The sequence below is a fragment of the Schistocerca piceifrons genome, chromosome 4 (genome assembly GCF_021461385.2).
Source record: "Schistocerca piceifrons isolate TAMUIC-IGC-003096 chromosome 4, iqSchPice1.1, whole genome shotgun sequence".
NCBI classification, from domain to species: Eukaryota; Metazoa; Arthropoda; class Insecta; order Orthoptera; family Acrididae; genus Schistocerca; species Schistocerca piceifrons.
The window spans coordinates 544,450,782-544,469,804 of record NC_060141.1 but is presented as its reverse complement, the minus strand read 5'-3'; the positions used below and the strand labels follow the sequence as shown (position 1 = coordinate 544,469,804).

General features: G+C 37.6%; 1 protein-coding gene across 3 annotated transcripts in view; it reads right to left on the bottom strand.

The window, feature by feature from the left end:
- The window catches only part of LOC124795495 (kinesin-like protein KIF21A), a 493,366-nt gene that overhangs the window by 79,229 nt on the left and 395,114 nt on the right, over positions 1-19,023 (bottom strand). For 2 of the 3 annotated variants that reach the window (XM_047259545.1, XM_047259546.1), the window contains exons 19-20: positions 12,987-13,193; positions 1,467-1,613 (exon numbers count right to left, since the gene is read on the bottom strand). In XM_047259545.1, the coding sequence (XP_047115501.1) occupies positions 1,467-1,613; positions 12,987-13,193 (354 nt within the window). The remainder of the gene's footprint in view (positions 1-1,466; positions 1,614-12,986; positions 13,194-19,023) is intronic. The other variant, XM_047259547.1, reaches the window with a different exon arrangement.

Sequence of the window (19,023 nt, the reverse complement as noted above, 5' to 3'; positions counted from 1 at the left end):
ATAGTAAAAAGAAAATTTCTGCTTCATTTGTTTAAGAGTCAAAATGTATGCCAGCAAAGGATAAGATTGCAGATAATGTTTCATACAAGAAATCAAAACAGAAGAACAGTACAACTACATGGAAGGATAAATGTTAATGTTTGCTGTGAAACAAACACCATCAGGAAATAGATAATCAGATACTCAGATCACTGTGGAAATACCAAAAAATATTCTCTCTCCGCTTTTAAGACTATTGTTTGCCATACCTGGTCGTACAATAGCAAATATATTTTCTTTCTAAAATTTTACTTTTTTAAGGCCTAAACCAGTGTGATTTAAGTCCCAAAAAACTGCCAACTTCAGGAAATACTCTTACAAATGAGCCGATCAGGCACATCTCATATGCACTCAGACAACTGTTTTACTACCAGCTCCAATCCATTTAATTTATACAGGCTGTTATGTAAAATCTGTTAGCAATAACCCAAAGCATCCAAGTGAGGTTCTGACCATTTGCACTCAATACAAAAGAAACCAAATTTTATTATGTTATGTACAACACAAATTTTGTATGCAGGATGAGATATGATAGCAAAATGGAAGCATTACTTTCAGATTACAAGTGTGGAATACCAATTCTTCAGTGACAAAGTGTAATAACTAAATCCATTTCACAAGATATGTCATCGGTGCCACCGAGGAAGCATGCGAAGTTGATGCATGCTGGTTATGCCACAATTAATTGTAATTGAAATGCTTATAGTACCATGTTTTGGAAAATTTGGGTAACTTTTAAGCTATAGTGTGTGTTTCTGACATGATTAAATAAATAAAACAAGATATTACAGCAAACTGATCATATTTCATCTGAATTATCCACACAATGTCTGCTTCCTCTTTATTCTTCATGTAACGTGTGGCACCTACAACATTTAATTGCTAAACAAGGACATATAACTTAGCGACTTCTTTGCCAGTATTACAGTGATTGGTATCACGGGTTAAATATCACAATCTGAATGTGAAGTGATTACCGGAATACTGAACCACTTCAATATAGTTTTACCAGATGGGACGAGCCTTTTTTATGTTAGACAGAAGAACAGCTAGCTGCCCATCTTCTTGTTTTCTTCTAATTATTACAGTGGAACACAGTTCTACAAACCAGCTTTTAATATTAGCAAGGCTAAGCTCAGAAAGCTAAATAAGATATTTTTTAATCTACTACCTCCTATATTCAATACAAAAAGCTTGTTGTGATAAACAGTTTCACAGCAACAACAATGGCTTCAACCACAAAAATATCTACAAACTAATTTTTAAGCAGCCTTTCATGATAAAGGAGCACACTGCTTAATACTGTTATAGCACTCATTTTACTATTTTACTGTCACTATATTTCTCACTAGCATAAGTCTTCACAACCATTTTATGTAAGTCATGCACTTACTACAGTTATTCAAGCATGCACCACTCCCACTTACATTGATCCCGGTTTGCCAAGCAAATTGCTCTGCAATGTGTTAAATGTACGGCGTGTAGTTCGAGGAGAAGTGGATTCCTGGCGGTCATAAGTTTTACGGCCTGCCACTGGTGAGGGCTTCGGTAGCTCAGTCTTAGTTACCAAATTTCTGGAGGAAAGATAACAGCTGTTAAAACCTTTTTGTCAGCGGATGACTGCATGTTAAAAAGTGGCCAAATATTAATGCTCTTGTGAGATTAGCTTGAAACACAATAAAAAAAGCAACAATCACGACAACCAAACATAACCTCCCCTCAATTTCTCTACAGACAAGTTCTCTTCATTAGTACAGGAATTCAACTGTGAAACGTAAACAGCATTCTCAGTTACAAAATCAAAATAAGCTGCTTACATTCTGTACAGATTTGCCCCCTCATGTCATTCAGATACAATATAGCCTTAATGCAGAATGAAAAGGCAACACACCCTTTTCTTTCAATTAGTGGAAATTGTCCCAGTTTCATGCTTTTGCAGTATAATTAGTGGATGAGCAATTGTTTATAACAACCAGAGTTTCTCACAAATGTTTTATCAAGTTGTTGCTCAACTTTGCAAGTGGAGGTACTTCTTGGAAAAACATTATTATATATTTTCTTTATTATTCTTGAAATATGGTTCAGCATAATAGAGTTACTCTCAGTGGACACTCCGTACCTAATGACTTTCTTCCTCCATTATAGAGTACAATGTTTCAGATGCACTCACTTGCAGTTATCACACTTTTTGTTTTAATACAATGCAATATGCAAACTCTTTTCCTGTGTTGAAAATGAAATTAAACTTAAACAAACTAGACAAGTGGGTAAACAAAACCCTTTTACAAACAAATGCTGAACAAGAAACTGCATCATCATCGTCTAAAAACCATTCATAATCACGAGCACAACAAAGTGCCCCCAGAAATATCATCTCGATGAGGATGACACTATTGTTTCGAAACATGTTTAGGACATAAGGAAAAAATTTTAATAATTTTACTTTGTTAGGGATATCTCCACTCTGAATTATGAGAAGAGGTAGCTTCTGTTCATAATTATTGTTCACTTTATTGATCTTGTACAGAATACCTAATGAAAATGTCTGTAATGGCAACATTTTGGACCAACTGTAAACATAGATACCTATCCCACTCCAGCAAACTTTCATGCTTTATTAGAACTGTTAATGACAGGAATTAAAACTGAAATAAGCAGAGGGATTATTGCAGAGATTAGGAGCAAAAATTAGAAATTTCATTCACTGTAATCACAAAGAATTACAATAGCCAGCATGGTACAAACTTTTTATGGGAATCTACATGTCAGCATGGGCAACTTTTTTTTCAGTGCGCATATTGCACCTAATCCGGCCCAAAACTATGTGACATTTGCAGGGACACAGTGTAATACTCAAAGTAACTTACTACAATATTAACAATTTTAGTAAACACTATCTGTTGGAGCCTACAACTTTCACCATTGATGTTATACTGTGGTCATCTCTCTCTGCTATTGTGTTTAGGTCCACTGTCAATATTTCAGTGAAGATGTGCTGCCTTCTCGGATCATGAGAAACTGCACAAAATCCTCACACTGAGAATCTTATGCCATCCAGAGTAAGGGAAGAACTCCACATGAAGTACTCTTATCCCACTAAAAGTAGATTGTTTAGCTGTCTTCTGGGCAGTTATTCCAGTCAATCAGTTGTCAACCTGTTTTGCTGTGGACACATCATATCATGACATCAGTATAAATGAGAGAACAACTTCATTTTTTTTATATCTGCTCCAGGCAACAGCTCTCCGTATTTCAGTACCCTGTAGTACGCTTATCTATGATGCTGAATATTAGACAGTTGTTTAGGATATATGGAAGCATATATGCATATTTTCTATTACATAACAAACAACTGATGGAAACACACACAGCGGGAGTACCTTTGTGGCAAAGCAACAATGTTCAAGACACAGAGGTAGTATTAGGATACTAACAATCACATCTTATTATTGAAATGAAGTCTTCATATTTTTATTGGGTTAAACATTTTTCTATTGAAAGAAATTGGTTTGGACTTTTTCATGCAAATGCCAATTTTTAACAACAATATTATAGACAGTAAACAATAAAAAATCCAGGATGGAATAATGATAACACTACAAAAAGGATAGATTGCTACGTACCATATACAGAAGATGTGAAGTTGCAGACAGGCGCAATGAAAAGACAGTTACACATCTAAGCTTTCAGCCAAAAGGCCTTCTCCCAAAGTAAAAAACACATGTAAATTCACATAAGTACAAATCACATACAAGACACTGTCTCTGTCCACATTAGCCAGAGACAGTGGTTATATGTGTGTGAGCTGTCCTTTTGTGAATGTGTGTGTTTGTGTTTGTATTTTGTACTTCGGAAGAATGCCTTTTGGCCAGAAGCTTAGATGTATAGCAGTCTTTTCACTGAGGATGTGTGTGGCTCAACATCTCCTCTGTATGGTGAGTAGCAATGCATTCTTTTCATACTACTTTTTATTCAAACCTGAATTTTCTAATGTTTGTAAATGCCAATTTTTTTGTATTTTTCTTCCCTGTATTGTAGGTACGTTCCATCAGTGGTCCAGACAATTGAAAAGTAAATGAACAAACAGAATATTAGCCAACAGTGTTGGAATTACTACAGATATTTTTGACAAAAATTAAATGTATAAAAGAATAAAACGATTACAAAACCATCTATTCTATCCCAAAGAAACATATCTGTTAACTGGATTACAACCTGCGAACACAAAATGGAAATACTGTAACAAAATCTAATCTCTAGATATTAGCACACTGCAGAGAACAAAATTAATTATTTCCAAACAAAAATAATTCATATTAAATTATCCCTTATAAGAATACTAACCAACAGGAGGCTGCTGTTTACCTGGGCAATACATACATGCTGTTAAGTTGAAAAACATTCTCGCTCGCACTCTCCAACAAACAATCATGAACTACCTCATGCACAGTTTATTACTGTAGCGACCCTGAATGGTATCCTCCATTTGTAAAGAAATGGCAACTATCGCACAACAGTTTTAAAATAAAGTGTAGTGCCACAGACAGAGATACATAAAATGGGCATGTGCATGTGTCAAAAGGGCAACACACGAAGCTTCAATGACTACTGTAGCAGAACTTTATTGTAAGAACTCCCACGAAACCCAAAGAAATTATGGGTGACACTGGAACCAAAACTGAGGATAGCAAATCAAAAGCAAAAATAATAAATTCAGTTTACAAATGGTCTTGTACAAAAGAAGAACCTGGAGTACTGGTCTAGTTTAATTCCTGCACTACTGATGAGAGGCCTATAGACTTAGTATCAATTGCATTGCGAAACAGCTCTAAAGAGAAAAGGCCAATGGTACAGACCCAACAGAATTCCTGTCAGCTTTTATACAGAACCATTATATACAGTTATTTCTTGAACAAATCCCTGTACCCAGTATTTGGCAAAAGAAATCACAGATTACTGTCATCTACAAGACGGGTTGCAGACATGACCCACAAAACTATCACGCAACAGCAAAGACATACATCTGTTGTAGAATCTCAAACGTAATGAGGTATCTTTAACAGAATGACCTTCTCCAAGCCACCAAGATGGATTCGACAAACATTGATCACACGAAACCCAACTTTCACTTTTCTAGGGATGGATTACGCTATTAATTATGAGTAATAGGTTCTAATACTCCAGTTCCACTCGAAAATAGGTTCCAGGAAGCTATTAATTAATTAATATGTTCCACATAAGAATGCTGAAACCCACAAAACAAGAAAACAGGATCAAAGTACAGTCATATGGACTACCAAGCAAAATTTGTAAGTACACTGAGAATTTCTTGTTAAGGAGGATACCTTGGACAAAGTGTCATCAACAGATGGCACAACTTCACACGTTTGCCAGGGAGGTATATTGAGACTCTTGTTCATGTTGCATATTAAGGACCTGGTACACAATATTAACAGCAGTCTCTCACATTCTGTGTGTGATGTGGGTATCTAAGCACAAGTACTATCTGAAGAAAATTGTACAAACAACTTGTCATACCTTGCTAAGATTTCAAAATGGTACAGAGATTGGGAGCTTACTCTATATACTCAGAATTGTCAAACTGTGGTCATCATAAGAATCAAAAATGTACTGTTCTATGACTCCCGTGTTAGTGAGTCACAACTGGAACCATTCGTCTCCTGTGAGCAGTTGGGTGATTAGTATCTGAAATGGAATGAGAACTTCTGCTCAATCAAAAGTAAAACAGGTGGCAGGCTTTGGTTCACTGGTTGAATACTACGGAAATGTAATCAGCCCACAAATGACACAGCTTACAAAACTTGTGTAACTCATCCTAGAATTCTGCTGAAGTGTTTGGGACCCACCGAAAGAAGACCGGAGGAGTTACTGAAGGTATATATAAGAGGGCAGCATAAAGGATCACAAGTTTGTTTGACACACTGGAGATGTTATGGTAATTATGAGAAACCTGAACTGGGAGACACTTGCAGATGTATGTCATATACCTTGTGAAAGCTTACAAAGCTTCAAACATCGGTATCCAGGGAGAAATCTATGAAATACCACAGACTGCCACATACCACTCTGGCAGGAACTGCAAAGATACAATTAGACTGCTTGCAACACACAGAGCGGCATTTGCACAGTTTTCTTTTTCATGCTGTATAGTCACATGAAAAGGGCAGAAACCGTAATATGTGATAAAAAATGTGAAGTACCTTTTTCCATGCACTTTACAACGATTTCCATAGTATCAATGTAGATGCATATACCTGGTGATTATTTGCCGTAAAACCAATACAGATCAATGTACAGATTTTGGAAAAAAGTGACTGACATTACCATCATTTTTTGAAGGTTTTGAGTCACCCTTAAGGAACAACCAAAACTACTAGGCAGGCTGGTATCTGTTTCACAGTTACCTACAAGAACAGATAGTCCACATATTCAAAGGATGATGATCCATCTTGCAAAGGACGGCACTACTTTATTGACATTACTGCTTCAGATTCTCTCTTTTTGAAAGTAATTATAGCTCAAACTGAAAAATTTCACATGCTAGGATTAACACACTAGAGGAAAAATTCATCAAAACAAACAATGTTGTGAATGATTATGATAGGCTGCATGGAATAAAGTGAAGTGAATAGATGGAGGAGAGGAACAGGTGGAATAGTAGGTGCTTATGATTGGAAGGAGAAACAGCATTGGTCGTATTTTTTGTTTTTGTTTTATTATCCGCAAAATCGATTTTCGGTCACTTAGTGACCATCCTCAGTGCTAGCAGTTAAAAATTTCACATAACGATCAGAGGGTATAAACCAGAAAATCACAACTACACCTGCGTATGAACGTAACACTTGGTAGGAACATAGCTGTAATATACAATTAAAATTGGTAGGCACTGGTATCAACAAGCTTAGAGCGATCACATAAACTGAGGCCGCTGTTTACATGCACCAGTTCAGCAGAGCTCAGTGTGACAGGGCTTGGAACGCCCTCTATGTGACGTGTCACGTGAAGACTTAATAGTAATGGTTTTGCGAGATATTAACACAAAATAACTCTTGTGCATTTGTGAATCATGAAGTAATTCAAATTTAAAATGTACGTAAAACACATAGCAGACGAAGAGGGAAGGAAACATCTAAAATACATTGGCATATTGTTTTTAAAAAAAACAAACTTACAAAACGTAAAACAGATCGATAATAAGTTGTCAGAGTGCAGGACAGGTAAAGGAGAAAAAGACAATGAAAAAGAATAATATATGAATAACACGAAATTAGGTATAACACAGGTTTTCAAAAAACATAATACCCACCATCTGGCGTGGGAAGTTAGAGGTACAACGTGCGTGATTTATGCAAAATGTTACGTTAAGACTAAGGAGTCAAATATATAAAAAATAGTAATAGTATGAAACTGCCATTACATAATAATTAAAATGCCGTGAAACACAATGTTCATTACAAAAAAGTTTGTAGGTGTGGATAAACAATTTTGTTACCATATTTAACCAACATGATGATGTACGTCTCGTTTGTCCCCTTGGACAAGCTAGCATTATTATAACAGTGGTTATACGCTTCCGCATAAGCACTGGGTCAGAACCCATACATACATGACATCAAATATACACGGTTGCTTACTGTAAAACATGGCACCCACCATTTGGCGTGGGAAGTTAGAAGTATATCGTTCTTGATTTACGTAAATATTATGTTAAAACTGAGAAGTCAAATATATAAAAATAGTAATATTACGAAAATGCCACTAAGTAACAATTCAAAAGCCATTAAACAATATAATTAACAAAAAAGGTTTGAGGGTGTAGAGTAATAATTTTGTTATCATATTTAACGACGTCATAATGTACATATCATTCGTCCCATCACTGGTTGTACGCTTCCACATCAGCACTGGGTCAGAACCCATTCATACATTCACAGGTTGATGAAACAGTAATAAAATTGCCAAGCAACCGGTTTTGAATACTAATAAAAATAATTTGATTTTACATAACTTATAGTTACAGTGGGACCCATATGACATGTAAGCAGACTTAAGAAGTATCTATAGTTCTAATTGTGTTGTTGAAATAAATTTAAATACAAGGTGCGAACAAGTAGTATACATCATACATCGAGAAACCATCATGAGGAAGGACAGGTAATAGTACCACTTATACCAGAAATATACATCGTACTTTAGAGAAATTAAAAACAGGCTATGCACGATATCCAGCACTTATTCAAACAGAAAAGGAATTGTTAACATACATTAAAAATAATTACGTAAAAGTGAAAACCGGTTCATATCACTTTGTGTCAGCACCTAAGAGATGTCGACTGTAGTAAAATTATGTTCAGTAGGCATCCATAAGTTCTAAAAATTAAGGTACAAAAGGGAGCATACTTTTTAAAAACTGAAAGTAGTAATGTTATTAGAACAAACTGAAACATGTGTGTCTATATGTTGAGATAGTTGGAATAGCAGCCATTGTAGGTGTTCTCGTAGCAACTATGACTGAGGCGTTGTATATAAGGGATAACAAGCAACTGACTACAAATTGCTAATTGTGATAATTGGCAACAAGTTGCTGACTTTTTTCATAGGATATCAGAGAAGCATTCCCAAAAATGTGTGCTTCTCGATATTGTTTGCTCGTTAAGTAGCGCGATATCTGGAGATTTCTGATGGCAAAAGATCTCCATGTCTTCCATAAGGTCGAGAAAGGATCCTTTTTTACCCTTGTGCAACAACTTCAATTGCGATGTCAAATCTGGAGTTGTATAACCAGTAGCTACCAGATGGGCTGCAAAATTCGATTTTTCTGCAATATCTTTCCTCTCAAGTGCAACGTGCTCACAGAACCTTGTTTCTAATTTTCTTCCGGTTTGCCCTATGTAACCTGCATTACAAGTGGCACACATAAGTTTGTAAACACCTGATTCGTGCAAGACATTGCGTTCATGAATGTTATTCATTAAAAGCATGCCTGTCTGTTCGTCATTGAGAAACCTACATTAATATTTCTCTTCTTTAATACTCTGGCAATTATATTGCTAATGGGACCATAGAAAGGCAAAGTCATAAATTTTTGATTTTTAGTTTCGCTTGTCTCATTCTGACTTAAATTATCTTTACTATATTTTTTGGATACCATCCCATAAATGTCCAAGATGTATTTCAACGGGTAGTATTTTAAATTTATTTCAATAACACAATTAGAACTATAGATACTTCTTAAGTCTGCTTACATGTCATATGGGTCCCACTGTAAGTATAAGTTATGTAAAATCAAATTTTTTTATTAGTCTTCAAAACCGGTTGCTTGGCAGTTTTATTACTGTTTTATCAACCTGTGAATGTATGAATGGGTTCTGACCCAGTGCTGATATGGAAGCGTACAAACAGTGATGGGACGAATGATATGTACATTATCATGTCATTAAATATGATAAAATTGTTACTCTACACCCTCAAACCTTTTTTGTTGTTGTAATTAATATTGTTTAATGGCATTTGAATTGTTACTTAGTGGTATTTTCGTAATATTACTATTTTTATATATTTGACTTCTCAGTTTTAACATAATATTTACGTAAATCAAGAACGATATACTTCTAACTTCCCACACCAAATGGTGGGTGCTATGTTTTACAGTAAGCAACCGTGTATATTTGATGTCATGTATGTATGGGTTCTGACCCAGTGCTTATGCGGAAGCGTATAACCACTGTTATAATAATGCTAGCTTGTCCAAGGGGACATCATCATGTCGGTTAAATATGATAACAAAATTGTTTATCCACACCTACCAACTTTTTTGTAATGAACATTGTGTTTCACGGCATTTTAATTATTATGTAATGGCAGTTTCATACTATTACTATTTTTTATATATTTGACTCCTTAGTCTTAACGTAACATTTTGCGTAAATCACGCACGTTGTACCTCTAACTTCCCATGCCAGATGGTGGGTATTATGTTTTTTTAAAAACCTGTGTTATACCTCATTTTGTGTTATTCATATATTATTCTTTTTCATTGTCTTTTTCTCCTTTACCTGTCCTGCACTCTGACAACTTATTATCGATCTGTTTTATGTTTTGTAAGTTTGTTTTTTTAAAAACAATACGCCAATGTATTTTAGATGTTTCCTTCCCCCTTCGTCTGCTATGTGTTTTACGTACATTTTAAATTTGAATTACTTCATGATTCACAAGTGCACAAGAGTTATTTTGTGTTAATATCTCGCAAAACCAGTAATATTAAGTCTTCACGTGACACGTCACACCGAGGTCTGCTGAACTGGTGCATGTAAACAGTGGCCTCAGTTTATGTGATCGCTCTAAGCTTGTTGATACCGGTGCCAACCAATTTTAATTGTATATTACAGGTATGTTCCTACCAACTGTTATGTTCATATGCAGGTGTAGTTGTGATTTTCTGGTTTATACTCTCTGATCGTTATGTGAAATTTGTAGCTGCTAGCACTGAGGATGGTCACTAAGTGACCAAAAATCAATTTTGCAGATGATAAAACAAAACAAAAAAATATGACCAATGCTGTTTCTCCTTCCAATTATATCCATTATATGGTGGTGGTGCACAGAACACTCCATGGAGTCGCCAATCAATAGTAGGTGTAGTTACTGCTTGTGTCACTAACTTCTCCTTCCTGACCTCTAAAGCACAAAAATAACAATTTGTAGTTGCAATGTCTGAATGGGAGAGAAAATGGGTAGTAGTATTTTCTAAAATGTTGCCTATGGTTTTATCTCACATAAATATTAATTTGCAACCCAGTATGTGACTTTTAAGTTTACGAAATGTCAAAAAAAATAAGGCTAATGAAGATTTCTAGATGTTTAATCTAATTATGACTATAAAATTAACAGTTTAGTAAGGTGATCTGATCCAGAGAAAACTTTTCTAAATTTATCTTAAAGAGCACAATTGAGGATTACTTTATGTACTCAATAAACCAAATCTCTTCAAACTGTTTAATGAAATAATTTGTAGCTAAGGCAAAACCATTCTTCAGCTCTGTTCAATGTGTTTTGTCAGTTTCACTCCCTCATTATGAAGTACTATGACTTCTTTAAATATATTTTTAAATGTCCCAGAGTTTTTTCTATTCTCACTCAGAAGACAGAACTATTTAATCGACGGCACTATGGAAAAAAGAACTTCTCTCTACACAGAAAACAAATATGTTAGCAGAAATTTAAACCATATATACTACTAAAAACACACATGTAAAAACAGGAACATATCAGTTCTGGGCAGTGACAGATTTTTTACATGTGCACACACAGGAGGGGAGAGAGGGAAAAAGGGGAAGGGGTCAGAGAGAGAGAGAGAGAGAGAGAGAGAGAGAGAGAGAGAGAGAGAGAGAGAGAGAGAGAGAGGTGGGGGGTTACAGAATTCCTGTGGGAAGGGCAGCATTCACAAAGCAGATTGTTGGCCTAGGAAGAGGGGAAATAAGTTAATGACTTAGAAGAAGAAAAAGGTAACCCAGTGAAAGACACAACTGAAACTATGTAAACAAATAAGCACGTCACTGACACTATTACACTAAAACAATAATAATAATAATATCCACAAAACAAAGCATCAACTATTGGAAACTACTTTTGGTACAATCAAACTCTAAGTGACAGTTTATTGTCTCCATCAAAAACAGTATTGGCCATGTTCCATTCTGCTGAAAACAATGTAGATTGGTTAAAAACAATTTGATGAAGTTAGCTGAATTCCTACTCTGAATTTTAAATCCCACACAGAAAACTAGTTTTAAAATCTTTTGTGCAATTTTGAGTTTTTTTTTACTCCACTAGAAACTAAGAGGAAGTAAAGTGATCTTATTTGTCCTTGTATACAGAAAAATTCATCAGGTGATTTAGTAAGCAATATTAATCACAGCAATCCTGCAATACAACAGGTGTTAGCATGCTACAGATGAGGTGTCAGATTTCAGAAATTTGTTAAAGGACAAAACTTCATTTCTCAATATCAGTCACCTTTGAGATGCATAATGACTTTAAACAGTCATTCCTCCTCCTCTCTAGAATCCAAAAGGCTATTCTAAATGTTTGGCCTAAACTACAGATAGTGAGAAGCTTCAATGCATTTCAGAATGTATGCAGTTGCAATGATTACTGTACAAAGACACCAACACCAGAGCTGAGATGGTATGCTGCAAGTAATAAACAGAAAATATGTAAGATACATTGACTATTTCATTTTGTACTTAGGTTTCAAGCAGCCATGTGACACATTTACATGGTAAATACTGTATGGTAATACTGAACAATGCTAAAAAATACTCTCATAAATACCAACCTGAAATTTTTACACCTATTAAATTCCACATATTAAAATATTTTTCACACCATACAGATAGTCTAAAAATTAGCGTACTCAACTGACAACTTTCATTTGATTATTTTTTCCTTGTGGTTTCATCCTACAGAAACTGGAAACATGAAACAGAAACTAAGGAACATGAACAAAGGTAAACAATGGAAGCTTTCTACCTCCTTGTAAGCAATCTTTGGAACAGAAGATATGAAAAAAGCCTAGGAAGCAAGAATGAGTTGTAATGAAGAAATAATCCATTCAAAACAACAGTAATCACAGTAGACAGAGTAGAAATTAAGACAATAGTTCTTCATAATATCGTCAAAATGTTTAAGTAGGCAAATTATTTACTGATGTTGCTGGCACCTGTGAGACCATCATCCACCAAAGAAATGAAATCCCCCCCCGACACACACACACACACACACACACACACACACACACACACACACACACAGAAAGAGAGAGAGAGAGAGAGAGATGATGAGGGGATATATGGAAAGCCAGAGGAAAGACAGATGCACAGTTACATAAAGACAGAAGCAGGCACATACACAGCAAACTGACTCACTTCAGTGAACCAGGAGCACTTGGTACTCGACTAATAGCTTTGTCTGGTGGAGGCATCAAGTTTTCTTCAGTTGGTTCATCTTGTGATTGGACCTCAGGAGCAGATGTAGTCATTGCATCTGGTGGGTACAACAGTTCTTCTGGGAGTCTTGTTTTTCTTCGTATTTTTGATGTTCTGGTCTGCACAGGCCTCACATTACCATTGCACCTGCAACAAATAATAAAAAACACTTTATCTCTCTCTCTCTCTCTCTCGCTCTCTCACTCACACACACACACACACACACACACACACACACACACACACACACACACACACACACACACACATAAAGAGACAGATGGAGAGAGAGTATTAATTTGTCTGTGCATCCTGACATGAATTCATAGCCATACTGACGATAAAAAAGAAGCAGCTGTAAGGAAGTAATAACAATGGAGTACAGCATGTCATTCTCAATTGAGAGGAGTCTTCCGAAGTAAGAGCGATTTCAGGTGTGCCGCAGGGGAGTGTCGTAGGATCGTTGCTATTCACAATACATATAAATGACCTTGTGGATAACATCAGAAGTTCACTGTGGCTTTTTGCGGATGATGCTGTAGTATATCGAGAGATGTTGTAACAATGGAAAATTGTACTGAAATGCAGGAGGATCTGCAACCAATTGACGCATTGTGCAAAATGGCTCTGAGCACTATGCGACTTAACTTCTGAGGTCATCAGTTGCCTAGAACTTAGAACTAATTAAACCTAACTAACCGAAGGACATCACACACATCCATGCCTAAGGCAGGGTTCAAACCTGCAACCGTAGCAGTCGCTTGGCTCCAGAATGTAGTGCCTAGAACCGCACGGCCACTCCGGTCGGCTCGTATTGTGCAGGGAATGGCAACTGAATCTCAATGCAGACAAGCGTAATGTGCTGTGAATACATAGAAAGAAAGATCCTTTATTATTTAGCTACAATATAGCAGGTCAGCAACTGGAACAGTTAATTCCATAAATTATCTGGGAGTAGTCATTAGGAGTGATTTAAAATGGAATGACCATATAAAGTTGATCGTCGGTAAAGCAGATGCCAGACTGAGATTCATTGGAAGAATCCTAAGGAAATGCAGTCCATAAACAAAGGAAGTAGGTTAAAGCACACTTGTTTGCCAACTGCTTGAATACTGCTCACCGGTGTGGGATCCGTACCGGATAGGGTTGATAGAAGAGATAGAGAAGATCCAATGGAGAGCAGTACGCTTCGTTACAGGATCATTTAGTAATCGTGAAAGTGTTACGGAGATGATAGATGAACTCCAGTGGAAGACCCTGCAAGAGAGATGCTCAGTACCTTGTTATGGGCTTTTGTTGAAGTTTCGAGAACATACCTTCACCGAGGAGTCAAGCAGTATATCGCTCCCTCCTACGTATAGCTCGCGAAGAGACCATGAGGATAAAATCAGAGAGATTAGAGCCCACACAGAGTCATACCGACAATCTTTCTTTCCAAGAACAATACAAGACTGACAAAATAAATCTTGGGTGAACAGCCTGGTATGAGTGTGCATAGGACACAATATTTCGGCAATCTACCACATTGCCATCATCAAGTGCACTGATGTACTGACCGGCGGTGGGCTGGCGCCAGGTATATCTAGGACAATCCCCCTCCTGCTCCTCCCTCAGGCACTTCCTAAGAGTCGGTGCGCCCCGCGCGGGGTCCAGGTACAGCGTCCATTCTCCCACCGTCTGGCCGCTGCGTCCTAGGCCTTCTCATTCAGGAGGGTCTGCCGGCACCACCTCTCGTTATTCTTCCCTCCTCCCCCGAAGTCAGTACACTCTGGGAAATATCCTTTTTCTCCTTAATCTGGGTGATCGTGGGTTCTCATGCCTTGCTAAGGATGTAACCACTATCACGATTTAGTTGTGGCTCCCTTACTCTGATCTCTATGGCTTCTTTAATGACACAGTCCCAGTATTTGGAAGTCTGTGTCAGGACTTTGGTTTGGCCATAATCCATGCTGTGGAGTTCTGACAGGCAATGCTCAGTGATTCCCAACTTACTGGGCTGTTGCAGTCTAGTGCTACAGCAGCAAGTGAACATGTGACCAGCTTCCCTGTTTCTGAGATACTTGTCCCCACAAGCTAGACCAACACAACCCAATCATTGTCAGATTAACTGACATCAGTGCATTTCCTCATTTATCATCCGTATCTCTGTCAGAATATTTCCCCCATTTGTCTCCATTTCACTTATACACCGCATTCACCTGGTTATAAAATAAGATTATTTCCTGAATTCATCATTCAAAAAATACAAGGTCAAGGCAGATTAAGCTCTGGTTGCTGGGGTCAATGAGGGGTCACCTCACATTTGAAGATGAAGCTTTGGTAGTTGAGGTCATGGACAGATTTAATTTCACAATTTCAGAAGTGTGGCATAGGGTGTGGTGGCACCAGTTTGGCCGAACGGAGAGTGGAGTGGGTGTATTGGTGAGTGGGAAGAGACTTTCATCCCGCTGCCAACAATGAGAATGCATCCTACATACCTTACTTTCTTTGAGTGTAACACATTTAAACTGCAATTCGTTTGAATCTAAATGTTTTCCAATTGGTCTGAAGCAGCCCACATGAATTCCTCTCCTGCACTTACTTCTTCATCTTAGAGTAGCACTTGCTCCCTACATCCTCAATTATTTGTTGGATCTATTTCAACCTCTGTCTTCCCCTACAGTTTTTACCATCTACAGCTCCCTTTCGTACCATGGAGATTATTCCCTGGTGTCTTAACAGAAGTCATATTATTCGTTCCTTTCTTCACTGATGCTGTGGTGAATCTCCTCATTCCTTATAAGTCTACCTAATTTTTCAACATCCTTCTATAGCCTTATATCTGAAACATTTCAATTCTGATCTGTTTCAGTTTTCCCATTGTCCATGATTCACTACCATACAACACACTGCTCTGAATGTACAATTTCAGAAATTTCTTCCTCAAATTAAGGCCTATGTTTGATGCCAGTGGATTTATCTTGGCCAGGAATGCCCTCTTTGCCTTGCTTCATCCATCATGGGCTGTTTTGCTTCCAAGCTACAGCAGTCCTTAACTTAATGATCACCAATTTTGATGTTAAGTTTCAGGCTATTCTCATTCTGCTTCCTATCATTACTTTCATCTTTTCATGGTTTACTCTCAATCTATCAACAAAAGCAAAACGAGGATAATGGAATGTAGTCGAATTAAATCGGGTGATGCTGAGGGAATTAGATTAGGAAATGAGACACTTAAACTAGTAAAGGAATTTTGCTATTTGGGGAGCAAAATAACTGATGATGGTCGAAGTAGAGAGGATATAAAATGTAGACTGGCAATGGCAAGGAAAGCATTTCTGAAGAAGAGAAATTTGTTAACATCGAGTATAGATTTAAGTGTCAGGAAGTCGTTTCTGAAAGTATTTGTATGGAGTGTATCCATGTATGGAAGAGAAACATGGATGATAAATAGTTTGGACAGGAAGAGAATAGAAGCTTTCAAAATGTAGTGCTACAGAAGAATGCTGAAGATTAGATGGGTAGATCACATAACCAATGAGGAAGTATTGAATAGGATTGGGGAGAAGAGAAGTTTGTGGCACAACTTGACTAGAAGAAGGGATCGGTTGGTAGGACATGTGACGAGGCATCAAGGGTTCACCAATTTAGTATTGGAGGGCAGTGTGGAGGGTAAAAATCGTAGAGGGAGACCAAGAGATGAATACACTAAGCAGACTCAGAAGGATGTATGTTGCAGTAGGTACTGGGAGATGAAGAAGCTTGCACAGGATAGATTAGCATGGAGAGCTGCATCAAACCAGTCTCAGGACTGAAGACCACAACAACAACAACAACAACAACAACAACTCTCAATCTGTATTCTGTACTCATTAGACTGTTCATACCATTCAAAAGATCCTGTAATTCCTCTTCAGCTTCACTGAGAACAGCGATGTCATCAGTGAATCTTACCAATGGTAACCTTTCATGTTGAACTTCAACCCCACTCCTGAGCCTTTCTAGCTTTCCAGTCATTGCCTCTTCAATTTACAGATTGGTACTTGTATAAATTATATAATACCAGTCTTCCCCCCCCCCCCCCCCCCACACACACACACACACACACACACACACACACACACACACACACACACACACACACATACATACATACCATCATCATCTAATAGAACCTCAGTTTTCTTTTCCATTCTTCTATACATTATTTTTGTCACCATCTTGGACACATGAGCTGTTATCTGACGGTGCAATAGTTCTCGCACTTATCTGATTTTGTGAGCTTCAGAATTGGGTGGATGATATTGTCACATAGTGGAAGGTGTAAGTAGATGAATGGCGAACACTCACTTCACTTAACGAAGGTTTATTCAGCACTTGCACATACAAGAGCGTGGAGCGAACTGCCTCCAGCCAGAACACATACGGTATATATACAGCTACAGATCATTCCAGCACAATGATTCTTGTCATTTGTGGATACTTCTAGAATGTACTCAAACCGAATATAGAAATTAAAATTTTTCAGTTCAGGTGAGTTTCGAACTCATGACTCTCCATGCAACAATCTAGTATCATAACCACTACACTACGGCAACTGTGCTAATCAGCTTCTTCTGCAAAGATATTTTCTTTGAAAGTCTGATAATATGTTGCCAGTCCCATAGATTCTACACATCAACTTGGGTAGTCATTTGGTTGCCACTCTTCCCCCCCACCCCCACCACCTCCCCACCCCACTCCCTATCTATCCCATCTACCTTATTTGATTTTAGGTCTTACAAAGCTCTTTTAAACTCCATTTCTAATAGTGCACCCCTCTCTCATGACTACTGATTCCTCTTTCTTCTTTTATCATGTCGTCAGAAAAGTCCTCCCCGTCATCGGGGCCTACAATGTACTCTTTCCAACTATCTAGTTGGAAAGAGTACATTGTAGCCCTCTATGACGGGGAGGACTTGTCTGATGACATGATAAAAGTCCTCTCCTCTGTGTTTAACAGTGGAATTCTCATTGCACTCCTAATGTTGCCATCCTTGTTTTTTAATTACATTGAGGGCTGTTTCGAGTTTTCTACATGCCGAATCATTCCCTCCGACAATCATTTCTTTTTTGGTTTTTTGAAATTTTTCATGCAGCCATTTCACCTTATCTCCCTTGCACTTCCTATTTATTTCATTCCTAAGTGACTTGTGTATCTGTATTCCTGAATTTCCAGGAAAATTTTTGTACTTCCTTCTTACATCAGTCAATTGAAGTATTTCTTCTGTTATCCACGGTTTCGTGGCCGTTACCTTCCCTGTACCTGTATCTATCCATCCAACATCCGTGACTGTCCTTTTTAGAGATGTCCACTCCTCAAATGAACTGGCTACTCCAGTATTCCTTATCGCACTACCAATATCCCTAGGATACTCACTACTTCAGTATCTCACTTCCTTCCATATTTATTCTTCCGGAGTCTTACTACGTTACTTCTGACATTCCATGCTCCGACTCATAGAACATTATTCTGTCATTGATTATTCCATCTTTTCCTCACAGTCACCTCCCCCTTGGCAGACCCTTCCAAGAGAACTGAAAGTAGGAATAAGCCAGAATCTTTTGTCAATGGAGAGATCACCATGACACTTTTTCCAGTTACAGGCCACATGTCGCCTGAATACACATTATGTGTGTCTTTAATGCAGTGGTCTCCATTACCTTCTGCACCCTCATGTAGCTGATCACTGCTGATTCTTGCGCCTTTTGAGGGCTGTTTCCAATCCCACAGACAAGAGAGTGCCCTGAACGTCTGTCTCTTTCTCTACCTCCTTTGACAAGGCCATTGGTAGTATGGGGTCCACATAGACTAAATTTATAAATGGACAAATAATGGGGATTAGGTCAGGTAATGACAAACCATCAAAGGTTGATGACAATGAGCATACTGTAGTAGGGAATCACCACTTAAACGGCAATCGCTAAAAAGATGGTGTCGAATACACAATCTAGATAA